Source organism: Pteropus alecto, unplaced genomic scaffold (assembly GCF_000325575.1).
Source record: "Pteropus alecto unplaced genomic scaffold, ASM32557v1 scaffold511, whole genome shotgun sequence".
Classification (NCBI taxonomy): domain Eukaryota; kingdom Metazoa; phylum Chordata; class Mammalia; order Chiroptera; family Pteropodidae; genus Pteropus; species Pteropus alecto.
Window position 1 is genome coordinate 1,976,728 of NW_006431911.1, and position 14,976 is coordinate 1,991,703.

A 14,976-nucleotide genomic window follows, 5' to 3' on the forward strand; every position below is an offset into this window, starting at 1 on the left:
ATTACAGATGTTAATGAATTTCTCATTAACAAATAGATGTGTATTTAATTGTACAGCGCTTTCTCTTTTTTTCCAAAACTCCTTTTAATGCGTCATTTAAAATCTGAAATTGGGGACTTTTCCCAGCAGCCTATTTTTATTAGTAGTAAAAGTCAAAAGATTTCATTTCTTCAAGCCTTCATGGCAAAGAAGTTATCTGTATTTAATTTATTTTAGTCATTCTGAAAACATTCGTGAAAGGTATTAAACATATACTTTTTATAGAGAAGAAGGAAAAGAATGTTCACTGCTGATCTCTGCAATCTGTTAGACAAAGGATGTTAGAAGCTGGTGTGCAGCCTCTCAGAAGGGTGTCCATGTTACATAATGTTTCATACATCATGTTTTACAGCAAGATGGCAGTTGTTATACAAGGCTGTAATCCCAAATGTAATTAGGATCTTGTAATCCTAATGGCTTTATGTAGGGAAGTGCTTCTGACCCATCGTGAATGAGAAAAAAACTATACAAAATTAAAAACCTCACTTAAGTTTCATTATGGACTAATTATCTTCCAAGTTCCATTGTTGTTTTAATACTTTGAGCTGGATTAGGAGAAGGTGAATGTTGGACTACCCTAAAAGATGATTGAAAATGAATTTGGAGAAAAGTGAAGTTTCAGTCAAGATAGTTAGTGGGTGTTTCATAAAGAGATGAATAAAACCTGGTCAATAGTCCTGACACAGTGGGATATCGAGGCAGAAAAGTCTGTACTTGGCGCCATATGCAAGAAGTTAAGTGGTGCTGGCGTAAGACCAACACTAGCAACGCAATAATGGTGTACTCCAAGGCACCCCACTTACTCCAGCCCCCAAAAGAAAATGGTCAATGTCGCTTTCTTGGCATTTTTAATCAACTTCTCAATTATTGTCCTGGCAATAGTAATAATATAAAGTTAAGCCTAAATAGTAATCGTTATTAGTATTCATGAAGATAGATTGTCCCAGTATAAAGCTTTCCAATGGAATTATACTACTTCATAAACATTTTGTTCTTTTAATATTCAAGGAAAAAATTAGCGACCTCTTCAAAATAATCAGGATAGTCAGGGTCCCTTTTTGGTTTGGAAAAAGTTCCTGTAACATTAAGTGTTTTTTGTTGGGTTAAGACCGGATTGTAGGCCAAGTTGTAGTTTGCAGCAAGTCCAGACATCTGCTTTATGATGTTGCTGAAAGCATTCCCCACCATATTAAACCTAGCTTTCGGATCGTACAGTGATGTAAAGTTAATTGAAACATTTTTTACATTTGCTTTCTTTGACCATAATAGTCATTTTACTGTGACATATGCAATTAAACAGGAACAGTGTAAACACAGTGACATTGATAGGATTCTCATTGATTCTACTGAATGCTGCTCTTGTTTTCATTCATGCCTGACTGCTGTTGACAAAGGTCTAGGAATATGAATGGATTATCCTAGGCACTAGAAAAGCTCGTTGTTTCTGTTTTATTATTGTAATATTATTAAATATCTAAAAGGAGTTACAGGATTCTTGGGGCTCAGCGTTCAAAATGACCCTTTCTTTAGTTTGCATCAAAATCTGCCTTTTGGCTGTCACACTATCTAGAAGCATTGAGTTTATCACAGCTATGTTCAAGGAGAAGGTAAGGTGAGAAATTATCAAAAGCGAAACGTAGTAGAGAGAGTCCCATGTTACTAAACTATTTGTGAATGTTTTCCTCGGTCTCACACAGGTAAGAGTTTGTAGGAAAACATAGAGCTGGGGAAATTGGGGGTGTGGCCGGGGGGTGGATGGTGCCTTAGTTACTGTACTATATCTCCAGACGTGAACACACACAATTTTTTCTGTGAGTCTCACATTATTTCCTTGCTTTGGGCTGGCTTTGTCAAATCTGGCAGTCCTCCTGGGTGAAAATGTTCCCAGGTGGAAACGTAAATAGATGATAGAAAATTCACGAAGCTGAATGTATACAGATATATTTTAAAGACTCACAGAAGTGTGTCTGAAAATACTGTGCATTCGAGATACAAATCATAAGAGGTCAATTTTCACAATTCACAAAATACTTTTTAAGTTCTCAACTGTGAGACCGCTATCAATAATATTTAACTCAAAAGTTGGACAAAGTATTCAGTAGGTTTCAAAGAGAGACATCATGGGGCATGAATACCTTGAAATTCTATGCAAATAAATTTCTGTGGGTTGGTATGGATATGTATATGTGAACTTCTTTCTGCAGAAATGTTTTATTAGATTCTCAAAGAGGTGAGGCCAAAGAAAGAATAAGGGACTGCTTCTTGAGAGTATGGTAAGGTATAAGTTGCCTCAAGATCAAAAGAACTAACACTTTGACTTGCAAATGCACTGAAAGGGAAGGAAGAGGAAGTGAGTTTAGAGGCCCTCCGGAAGTGGAGGGTCTGGCCTCGGCCTCTACCAAGAACCGGGGAAGGAAATTCACCAGAGTCAGGAAACTTTATGACAGCCCAGTCACCAGGGAGCCGGGAAGAAGTTCTATTAGAGTAGAGATTGATGGGTGGGGAGGGGAGAGAGGAGAGTTGGGCCCCATACCAGAGATGTTTTCAGCATCAGCCAGCTGCAAAACAAGATGGGCTTCCTGCATGTTCTTCCAAGCATCATCAGTTCTCAGCCTGCTCCCCAACCCACATCCTGCAGAATGCAGCCAGACTAGCAGCCCCACTCAACTCTGAAATCAGCCACGCAAGGGATGCAGCTGGTCAAAATCCCTATTGTTGCTTTTCTAAGACCCACGCTGGGCCCCGAGCTGCCCATAGGTGCCACTGTCCCAGGTTCTCCTAGGAACATGCCTCTTGAATCGGTTAACTAACGCCACACTAATGCCGGATCACAAACAACACTGATGATCATTTTCTTAGCTCCTCTGTCAGAAGTTGGCTTGGAGTCGGCCAGTCTCTGCTGGCCTTACTCCTGCATTGGCTGGACAGTAGAGCTGTTCCCTGCATCTCTTGACCTATCGGTATGAGCAAGACTATCAGGGGAATGGTCTCCCAACGGCAATGGCAGAGGCACAAGAAGGCAGCAGACGCTCTCAAGGCCTTGTAATGCCTACTCTTGCAACTGCCACATTGTCATTTTGGCGTCATTCTGTTGGCCAGAGCCAGTCACGTGACCATCCAAAGCCATGTGATAAGGGCATATGTTCCATCTCTTTAAAGGGAGCAACTGCCAAGTCACTTAGACCTGGATCCAGGGGTGGGGTGAGGAATTAGAAGCAACGATGCAATCCACTATATCTACGTTGGTTAAGTCAACTCCTCATATATGACTAGAGTCTTTTCAAACCTTCCGTGAATCTTAGAATTGATAAGATCTACAAATGTAATGATCACCATAATGAGAATGAGGGTGGGGGTGTAGGGGGAGGCATCGGTGGGTACCTGCTGCTTTCTTCTCATCCCCTGCAGCACCTAATTACGTATCATGCACATAATCCAAGCTTAAGGTCCTGAACAGAGCCACCTTTACTGCTCCTATGCATACTGAATAGAATTTGCAGGATAATAATCGTAAGCGGTTTTTCCACGTAGAGCACACAATATATAATAAAATACGGGTTGACCTCCTTCTGGAGGCAAGACACTGAGCATTCAAGTTTATGGACTGTGTCCCTAAGAAGTGACGAAGCACTCTACTTATGGTTGAAATAACCTAAAATGATGCCGACATTGCCCCTTGCTTGCGCCAAAGAACTGCACCTTGTCTGGTTTGCCTCGCAGGTCTGTGTAACTCGGCCGATAGCTGGATGATCGTGCCCAACATCAAACAGAACCACTACACCGTGCACGGTCTGCAGAGCGGCACCAAGTACATCTTCGTCGTCAAGGCCATCAACCAGGCAGGCAGCCGCAGCAGTGAGCCCGGGAAGTTGAAGACAAACAGTAAGTGCCGGGAGCTCAGCAGAGCTGACATCTCTCATCTGCTCTCCTTCTAGCGACCTCTGTCCCCCTTTCTTCTCCTTTCCTCTGTCTCGGGCATCGCTGACAGCCTCAAACAAGCAAGTACACAACTGGTGAGGAGTAGTGGATTTTGCATCAGCGATTGCTGGGTTCCAAAACTGACTCTACCCTTTAACGACCGTGAGATCATGAATCTCTCTGCGCTCCAGGCTTTTCATTTTTAAAACAAAACTCCTGGAGGGGTTCTTGTGAGAGTTAGAATATGTATAGGAAGTCTGACACATAGTTGGGGCTCTGTAAATGGCAGATAATATTGTTTTCTGTAAGAGATTAGCAAATTAATAACCTTCGTCGGTTCTTTATTTTACTAGGTCTTTGGTTCTCAGTTGGGAGTGATTCTCCCCCTCCCCTCTCAGGGGACATTTAGCAGTGTCTGGAGACATTTTTGGTTGTCACAACTGAGGTGGATGCTCCTGGCAGCTAGTGGGTGGAGGCCAAGGATGATGAGAAACATCCCATAATACACAAGATACCCCCACAACAAAGAATGATCTGGCTTACGCATACGTCTTATGACATTGTCATCTCTCTCTCTGTCTCTGCTCACATGTGTTTTGTTTTATCCTCTTTTCTCTTTATATCTTTTTGATCTAGAAATATGTTATCTAACATGGTATTTCTTTGCATAAGACCACCCAAGAAAAAAGCAAATTGGAGCATGTCAGTGTGGTGCCTTGTTATAGGGTTGCCGGCCAGTCAACAGGAACAATTCACTGTTTTTCAAAAGGACTCTCATTTAACCCAAATCCTTGATTTCAAATAACTCTGTTTGACTCCTGATATACGTGTTTAAGACACAGGCTTTCAACCATTAAGCTAATTTCTCCTCTCAATGTTTCTGCTGGTAAAGAAAGAAACATTTTTAGAGATTAAGTAGGAAAAAATGAATAAATACATACACTGAGGTTAGTTCTGTAGAATATATCTTTAAGACGTCATGACTTTGGAAAATCTGATTCTGAAAATATGTTGTTTTTCACGTTAAAATAAACAGTCCTTTTTCTCCTCCCTTTTTTGTTTTATAAACTTGTTTCCAGGCCAACCATTTAAACTGGACCCCAAATCTGCACATCGAAAGCTGAAGGTGTCCCACGATAACTTGACAGTAGAACGTGACGAGTCATCGTCCAAAAAGAGTCACACACCTGAACGCTTCACCAGCCAAGGGAGCTACGGCGTAGCTGGAAACGTGTTCATTGATAGTGGCCGGCATTACTGGGAAGTGGTCATAAGTGGAAGCACATGGTAGGCAATTATATCTATTGTCCTCAGTTATAAAAAGGTACATCTGTTTCTGTACTTTGTCAGAGCCTCAACCCATACCAGGATCCATCTTGAAGAATAATATGCAGAAAAACTTTATCAGTCAGCTGTTGCTACAGTAATGCTGCATAACAAACACCTCGAAACTCAGTGGCCTCAAACGACAGTCATTTATTATTGTACACTAACGCCCACATCTGTGGGTCAACCGATCAAGGCGAATCTCTACTAGGCTTTGCTTTAAGCTGTAGGTTGGATCTAGGTCTGTTCTGTATGTCTCTTCATCCTCTTTGGATATGTGGGCTACCCAGGCCATGTCCTTCTCAAGAAGCCCAAGAGTGTGAGCGCAACTACGCAAGCGTACTTCCAGCTTCTGCTTGCATCACGTCTACTAACTTCTCATTGGCCAGTCACATGGCCAAGCCCAAAGGCAGTGGCGCAAGGAAGTATATTCTTCTCATGGAGGTGAAAGGAAGGAGTGAATATTCATTTGCCAAGCAATTATCTAATCTACCATTCCACCAATAAGAAAAATAACTTGTTTTAAGTCCATCCACTTTTTATTTAGGGCCAGAATTGCAGCTAAGATGACCGAGTGTCCTGGTCTCTGGGAGAGCCAGTATGCCGACACTGCTCTTTCATGTCTTAAAACACGAGTCAGCAGACTACAGTGCTTGGGCCAAACCTGGCTGGCTGCCTGTTTTTTGTAAATAAAGGTTTATGGGAATATAGCGATGCCCATTCTTTTCCATATTGTCGATAGCTACCTTTGAGCCACGCAGCACAGCTGAGCGGTTAAGATGCAATCCAATGGTCCACAAAGCCAAGGTATTAATTCTCTGGCCCTTTGCAGAAAAAGTTTGCCAATATCTATTCTAAAACATTACTCTTCATCATTTAAAAAAATGAATTTCCGTTACCTTGTATGTTTTGTGATTCTAGACCGGGCCAGTTGGTGCAAATGGCTGAGAGCTAAGGGCTGAAGTGAAGCAGTGATCACAGACTGAGAATCATTTCAATAGGTCTGGTAGATCCAGTCCAGTGACTTTAGCCCAGTGAGTTCTCTAAGCCTAAGGGCGAAGGTCAGGGTGCATTCTGCATTGGAATTAAGTTTACCTCACCAAGTTAACCTGCCAAAGCTGACCTTGCCTGTTCCACAGCCACAGACTGTACCCCTTACTCTGGCCGGCTGTATCACAAATACCTGCTTGCTGTTGTTCGAAAAGGGAGCTATTTTGTTTTTATTTAACCAGCCCTCAACCAGCCACAACTATGTGCCAGGCACTGGTCTAAGCATTTTACAAATGTTAACGCATTTATTCATCCTGAGAACCCTGTAGAGGGAGGTGCTAGTATCCCATTTTACAGATGGGATGACTGGAGCACACACCCAAGGACACAAGGTCACAGAGTTCATAGGTAGCATAGTTAGGAGGTCTGCAATCAGGGTGCAAGCTCTTAACCGAGAGTCTACAAACCTTGTCTGCACAGGGCCAGAAAGCCAATATTTCTGCTTTTGCAGGCCAGGTGATTTTCATTGCAACTACTCAACTCTACTTGTAATGAGAAAACAGCTTTAGACCATACATCCATGAGTGGGTGTGGCCGTGCATCAGTAAAACTTCATTTATAAAAATAAGCAGAGGACTAGATTTGGTTGTAGTTTGTTGATCCCTGCTCTTAACCACCATGCTCTATTTTCAAAACTTTATAGTTATTCCTTAGGGCTTACAGTGGTGTACTTCGTGGGTGATAGCTTAATCCTTGCTTTAAAAAACTTTAAAACTGCATGATCTGAAAATGACGAGTATGATAACAGTGTTGTCTTTGACATAAGGATGCTAAAACACTTTGTATTTATTAAAAAACCTTTCAATTCAATTTTAGGTAAGTAATGCATTGCATCTAAGTCCTTTGTAGTATTGGTTGGTAGAAATCAACTGAAATCTGAAGTGAAATCACAAGCTTGGCTGTCTCATTTTTCCCAACAGTGGTACCTATAGTAGCCAACCAAGTAAGCTTTGTTCTATTGTGATCCTCACAATTCTCTTTGCCCGGAACCTTTTCCTGTTCCAACGTCCTGCCAGAGGATGGAGAACAAATCCTTCCTCCCCACTCAGCTCTGGGCCAGACTGGTATTTACAGTTTTTAGCTACACTGAGGCAAGATAAAAGCCCAAAAGAAAATACAATGAATTTTTACAGGTGCAAAAGAACAAACATTTCTAGTTAATTAACGTGCTGTATTAATCTGGGATGGAATCCAGTGTCTAAATAATTACAACCCCATTAATAATTATTTATGATAAATGATACCTGATCATTATGATCTCATTCCCATTGATGAATGGTACAGGAAATTCTACCAGGCTACCTCTGTTATATAAACACAGATCAGCATTACCTTGAAAATACCCTCCAGATGTCAAAACCAACTCATGGGGTGGGGGGGAGAATAATTTAAAATTCATCGCCACACTTTGGCTTTTTACAAACCTGATTGTGTCAATTTCAGAAAAATTCTCATGTAGAACGTAGTTTAACATTTCCTGGGAGGTGTTACCGAGGAAGGGGTGACCCCTATGATCAAATGCCTGTGACGTCTTGATCTGCAATAGCTAATGACAACATCTATTTTCTCATGAAATATAGCTTCGGCTTTAACATGTATGATATGATGCATGCAATGGGGCAGGTTAACATTGTTCTGAGAAACATCATTTTTATACTTTTTTAATTCTCCCAGTCTCATCGCGTAACTTAATGGAACATTACCTTCTGCCTGCACCTTTCAAGTTCAATAGAAATATGTGCATAGTTTTACAGATTGATGATAATATAATGGTATTTTCTTTTGCTTAATGGGCTATACACATAGTTATTTTCTTACTCTCTAATGCCGTTAATGTGCACTGGGTGTTTTATGAAATGGTGTTAACTAAACATGGGTTCACCCAAAGATCACTAGGGCAGAAGTCAAGGGGAAGGGGGCAAGATCCTGGATTTTGCTCCTAATTTTAACCTTCTCTATGTTTTCCCATTTGCTGAATAAAGTCAGTCATATCTGCAGCAGCTACTTCGTAGGGGTTTCAGTTAAAGTTCAAACGAGAAATAAAATTCTTTAATAAAAATGGTGTGTAGCAATAAGAAGGAAACCATACAGACATACAGCTATTTTGTGATGCAAATGCAGGTTCCAAATTATCTGAAAAATGGAAATGGTGTCTGTCAAGCCACAGAGAAGGTCTGTGGGGAAGATACTTAAAATTGAAAAAAAAAAAACAAAAACCTTTCCAAAGTGTATCAGTTAGGGTTTGGCTTTAAAACCGAAGATATTGTAGGTACTCCAAGGATGAGGAGAACCAGAGCCTTACTGGAGCCCAGGAAGCACTGGGGGCACAAATCAGGAAGCCTGCTGCTCCAGTCCGTGAAGCCTGCACGAGCTGTGGGTGCTGGATGCCCATAGCCCAGAGGCCACTGTGCCCAGCAGCTCACTCAGAAGCTTCCGCAAACCTCACCTCTGCTGTCTGCTGTCTACTGACTGGAAAAGAGTGTTTCCCTTCCCCTTAGAACTTCTAGATCTTGTGTGAGGGCTTCACAATGGCAGAACCTGAATCAGAATCCTAATGGAAAGAAGATTCTGGAAAATGCAGCCCTAGATTCTCCTTGTGATGTAGGGCAGGATTTATGAGAGGGAAGAGAGGAGGCTGAATCGATGGCAGAGGGGTTGGCACACTGAGCTTAATGGATTACCAATTCCATTCTTTTTTTTTTAATTCAATGATGGCCTGTTATATTCATTTTTTTTTAACATACCACTCTTAACGTGATTATATTAAAAACCCAGCCCATGATTTTTTAAAAGAATCTCATTTTATCAAAGACCAATGAAGTTTTTATCTCTGCATCGAGTAAGGTACCGTACGTCAATATCTAGTTTGACTGGTTTCTCCTATAACATATTAAAAGGTGAACTCCGAAGTGTTTGCTGTTTATTAAGAACAATGGGTTTTGCTTATCTAAATAAATGTGAAATACTACAAATATTATGGAGGCATATCTCAGTGAGGTCAAAAGAGATTAAGAAGCTTAGAACACTGTAAAGAATGCTTAACATTTTTTTTTTGAGCCCTGAGAGAACATTTAGAATAACCAGGATATCCATCTGCTCAAAGGCATTGAGAATTTTTTAAAGTGCAGTAGGAAATATAATCCAGAAGGCGTCTTGGCAGTGATAAATTACACAATTTCTGGTAAGGGAAAGCATTAGAGAGTGTTGCTTGTGGCCTTTTAAATCATCGTAGGTTTAAATTTTGATTGTCTTATTTATTAGTAATGTGTCCTTGGGCAAAAATAATAAAATAACAGGTACCGAATATTCCATGCCAGCCCTCGTTGCCCGGGACTTTACATGTATTCTTTCTTTTACTCCTCAAAATAACCCACAGACATGGAGACTGTCATCGTCCCTGTGCTACAGATGAGAAAACTCAGGCTGGGAGATGACCAGGAACTTACCGTCATAAATGAAAATTATTCTCCACGCTTGCCTTTTTGCAAAGTGCAGTTGAAGTTGTGGAAAATGACAGACGTGGCATCCGTTAAAAAAAATTCAAAGAAGGTCAAAAGGAAAGGTCTAGGCTGATGCTGTTCACGTAGGCATGGGCCCCATGCAGCTATTTAAATACTTGAACTTCGTTAACATTAAATACATTTAAAATTCAGTTTCTCATTGTCGGCAGCCACAGTTCAGGTGCCTAGTGGCCGCACGTGGCTCGTGGCTCCCGTATTGAACGGAGGAGAACACTGCAGGAAGTTCTATTGGACAGCGCCACTAGGTCTAGAGAATTCATGGTGTGGGTCTCCGTGAGGATCAAAAAGAAAGGCAGCGAAACACAAAGTTCGTATCCTCTTGTGATGTCTGAGCTGAAAACAGGAATGCGGGTAAACACAAGGGCCCCTTTCCGCCCACTATATGTTTAGGAGGGAAGAAGATGAGGAACACATGTGGCAGGGCTCTTGCCAAGCTTTCACTGAAGGAGAATGAACAGGGACAACAGGGGGATCGCGTTCTCATGACCCCTGAGGACCAGGGAAAGGATTTCACGTACATATGCAACGTGTTCATTGTTTTCGTCGTGGTGTTTTTCTTTCTGCAGGTATGCCATTGGCCTTGCATACAAATCGGCCCCGAAGCACGAGTGGATTGGGAAGAACTCTGCTTCCTGGGCGCTGTGCCGCTGTCACAATAACTGGGTGGTGAGACACAACAGCAAGGAAATCCCCATCGAGCCAGCCCCCCACCTTCGGCGCGTCGGCATCCTGCTGGACTATGATAACGGCTCCGTCGCTTTCTACGATGCTTTGAACTCCATCCACCTCTACACCTTCGACATCACATTCTCGCAGCCTGTGTGCCCCACCTTCACCGTGTGGAACAAATGTTTGACCATTATAACTGGTCTGCCCATCCCAGACCACCTGGACTGCACAGAGCAGCTGCCGTGAACACCTAACCGCATGGAACTGCTTTCCGGGGAATAGAAAGGGTCGTGGCCATCATTTAAGGGACAGAGAAAGCACGAGCTTCCAGAGCGTGATTAAATCTCTCCAAAAGGTGTCCAGAAATCAGCTAAGATAGGACTCAAAACAGGTGATTCCCCGCTCTCCCTCTCACTGTGTTTTGTATCAAGTACAGGCTTTAATAATTTCTTCAAATCGTTTTGTATTTGCAGGAAAATTTATAGATTATTTATAAAAGAAACATAACCGGGATTACAACTCTTAGGAATTCTTTGGTTTTGCACAAAAAGAGGCCCATACATTTATCAGCTTCTTACAAACGTTATTTCATCACAGTCTATAACAGCACAAACAAAATATGCAACTACTTTAAAAATAAAACATAGGGACGTAAGTGGGCTTTCTTACTCTGGTTTATTTTGAGGTGTTTTAACTGTGATGTCCACAGGCTTTTATTGGATCAACTAAAATGGAGAGCGAAAGAGAAAGTGGAAAGAATTGATTTTGGAGTTTGGAATCTGCCTTAGCTAAATCTTTAACTACCCTGCGATGGCTGATAGAATACTGTTGGAAAGAAACGTTCTGAAACCTTTGGCCATTTTTTTGCCCTGCTTTTCCCAGGATTAAGGATTCTGGGAGAGCATTCTCTGGGAAAAAGGAGATTACAATTGAAAACAGTCACTTTGAATCCTACTGATTATTCCAAATTTCAAGCTGATTTGTGTTTTATCAGAAGTAGGATTCTATTTCATGATATAAATCCATTTCAAGCTTCCTTTTAATAGTTTCTTTAGGCCTGTGAAATTTCTTTACTATATTTAATAGCTGTTCTCTTCCCCCGCCCCCCACCACCACCCAAATCATTTTTCTTTTGTCACCTGGACTGAGGAAATAAACATTTTCTGTCACAAATAGAAGCACCACTGTGGATTGATTTTGCTCTCCAGGACATCAACCCATGGCCCTGACCACCACTACCATGTCCAAATATAAGTCACCCAAAAAACAATATTTATAAGTTGGTAATGACAAGGGATGTTGCATAAAGTACCATTCACTAGTATACGTGCCTCAAAAGTTGTTATAAACAGACTTTTTATTAAACATCTTGAAAGATGTAGAAATCCCTCTGTATATTCTAGTATAGTTTACCATAGAGTTGTAAGACAAAAAAAAAAAAAATCAAATGCCCTATCCCACGCTGGAACCTGTCAAAAGATCCTGCTAATAGAATATCAGATGAGATTCTTTGCTTGCTGATCTGACACGTCAGAATGGTCCATGCAGTAGGCTTTCTCAAACAGTCCTTGGACCAAGAATCTGGCATTGGTTCTGCCTTGACAAAGGGCATGACAGCTACAAATCATTTCATTTGCTACAATATTTATCTGGGCCACTGGGTCGGCTATTTAGACTGAAAAGACTGGTAGATTTAGGCATTGTTTTTAGTGATTTTGTTTTAACCAAATCAACCGATTGTTACCCCAAAATCTGTCCATAGACATGTTTCAGCATCACATTATGTGATTTCAAGTCTGGACTTCATGGGCAGCTTCCTCTTCGCTGGCAGATGTTCACTTTTTTCGTAACAGATAGAGTCTATATATTTACTATATTATTTATACCCAGATGAATATTTTGATAGCTACTTAGGACAATTTCACATCTAAAAGACGGACACCTCAATGAAAAAAAAAAAAACCTTCTCTGGACACTTAATGTTTTTTCTTTTTTTTTCCATATAAAAACTGTGTGTTCGCTTTCCCTGAATAAACTGAAAGGGTTGTCTTGGTAACTTTTACATACTGTTTTTGGTAGCTGGTTAACGAATATTTTAATGCAATTTGTACATTAACAGGTTTTAAATAAAAGGGTCTAAAACTCAACTTCTGAGTTTTTTAAACCATGGTCTCCAGGTACCAATAAATGCTAGTTTGCCTTATAATGTTCATGTAAAGCATTTATCAGAAGGACAATATTTCCATGAGTATAATGTTTTTCGATATAAAGCAGTTACTACTCAGATTTTCACTGCAAGCTGTTTAGGTTATGTTTTGATTATTTTTATAAGGACAAGAGGGATAATGTTATAATTTTGTTATGCAAGTCTCACTCTTTGCTAACTTAAAAAACATTGTGAATAGTAGCAGTCACTATGTCCATGTTGTCATATTTACAAGAAATATGTATATGGTGACAGACCATATTGTTTACTTTCATTACTGTAATGATGTAGGGAAGATTTCCATGTGGATTTTTGTTTTAAGTCTAAAAAATATATCGCTATATACATTTGCTACAGCACAATTCTTTAAATGGATTGGGGTCATAATATCTTGTTTTTGAAGTCCTTACTTCACAGGGGAGAAAGAGGTGCTGGTGCCAATTAAATTAATACAACAAAATTGATGCAGTGCCAACCAAGGCTGACAGGTCCGACATATGGTTGTGTGAACAGCGCTGTCGCCATCTTGAAATTCTTAATACTTTTTGAACAAAGGGCCTGCGTTTTCATTTCGCAAATTACGCAGCCGGTCCTCATAACAAAACTCAGAAACGTGGTACCTGTCTTCCTGGTGGATACAAATGAAGAAACCCGGATCCAATGTCAAAAATGGCTGGCCGTATAATTCAAGGAGGAATCTAAATGGATGAAGATGATAATCGGCCTGGGTGAAGATTACAGCTTTAAAAGAAAATGACTTCACAAACTGACTGCAAATATTGATGGTTTCCGCTGGAGAAGAGGAAAAGGCCAGATGACAAACAGGCATTTTATTATGGTACTGATATTGACCGTAAACTTCCTGAGGAACTGAACCAGTGCCGTTCAGTGAACGTGGAATCCCATTTTGGCTCCAGGCACATTTGCATCGCCTGCAGAGACACGCATATGTGCTCACATGTGCTTTTGCTGTTGGGAAGTTGATCTATCTGGTCGACCCTTATAAGCTGTTAAAGAGAATGCGAAAACAATAATGGGGGCAGGGGGATGTTTTTAAAACAGTGCTTCTCAACAGGGGGGCAATTTGGCAATGTCTGGAGCCATTTTTGGTTGTCTCAGCTTGGGAGAGGGTGCTATTGGCATCTCATTGGTAGAGACCAGGGATGCTGCTCAACATTCTACAGTACACAGCACAGTCCTCCATGACAAAGAATTGTCCGACCCAAAATATCAGTAGTGCCGTAGATAAGAGACAAACTCTTGTTCTTTGGTGGGGGGAGGGGGGGAGTTTAAAAGTCAATGCCTGACATATCAAAAAGAAAAAAAAAGAAAACGGGACACCAAAACCTTCACTGCAGTGGCTTTTCGCTTTTAAAAATATTGACAAAAATCGTTACAAAATCCGAAATCGGAAAAGCAATCCAAACCAGTGTCAATGGGAGTCCACTGATAAGTGTCACGAAGATCTGGTTGTGATTTGCTGAGTTTGTAAATGAAACGTCGGTTCTCTATGCTGTTCCTTTCACCTGAACAAATTCGATCCCTGGTACTTGAGTCACGCTGCCAAGCCCTCCCTCAGCCCAGACTGTTCTCTCCATTGCTGTTGCTTTCTGGTTCAAAATAAAAATCATTTTTGTGGTTCTGAGGCCCTCTGTCTCTGTCGCCTTTTCGTCATTTTGTGTTTTCACATTCATGATCTCCACAAATATTTATCCAACGTTTGCTGTTCTTTTGTACTGCTTTGCAACATACAATCCATTTTCCTTTCTACCTGAAATGTTCTTGTGTCCACCATGCCACCTCTCCATTCAAAATACAGTTACAAGACTCAAAATAGTACCCGGGGATTTTAAAAACGCAATAAAAGAAAACCTAGATGGGAATGGAGACCTGGAACGAGGATGGCTTGATTTTGAGTCTCGTAGGTGGGGTGTAGGAGAGGAGGAAAGGGAAGATTTGAGCAGAAGAATGAGGGTCTTTACAGTGTGTTCTGGAACAGTCCCAGCAGTGGCTCCAAAAATCTACCCCAACCCCAACCCCAACCCCTGGTTCGAAGGACTTTGTCTTGTTAGCAAGGGAAGCGCTTTCAGTCTAAGTCAGTGCTATGCAGAGTGTACTCACGGGTCTACGGAGTTGGCAGCACCTGACAGCTTGTTGGAAATGCCAGTTGCACAGCCCTAGGCTGGGCCTGCTTGTCGGAATCTCTGGGCATTTTGATGCCAGCAAAAGTTCGTGAAGCGCTGCTCT

The 14,976-nt window shown here is 41.2% G+C and overlaps 1 protein-coding gene across 3 annotated transcripts in view; it reads left to right on the forward strand.

The window, feature by feature from the left end:
• The window catches only part of MID1 (midline 1), a 546,989-nt gene extending 532,614 nt beyond the window's left edge, over window positions 1-14,375 (forward strand). For all 3 annotated transcript variants that reach the window (XM_015599319.2, XM_006906038.3, XM_015599326.2), the window contains 3 exons: window positions 3,760-3,921; window positions 5,037-5,244; window positions 10,421-14,375. In XM_015599319.2, coding sequence (XP_015454805.1) covers window positions 3,760-3,921; window positions 5,037-5,244; window positions 10,421-10,769 — 719 coding nt within the window. In that variant the 3' untranslated portion in view covers window positions 10,770-14,375. The remainder of the gene's footprint in view (window positions 1-3,759; window positions 3,922-5,036; window positions 5,245-10,420) is intronic.
• The last annotated feature ends 601 nt before the right edge of the window (window positions 14,376-14,976 follow it).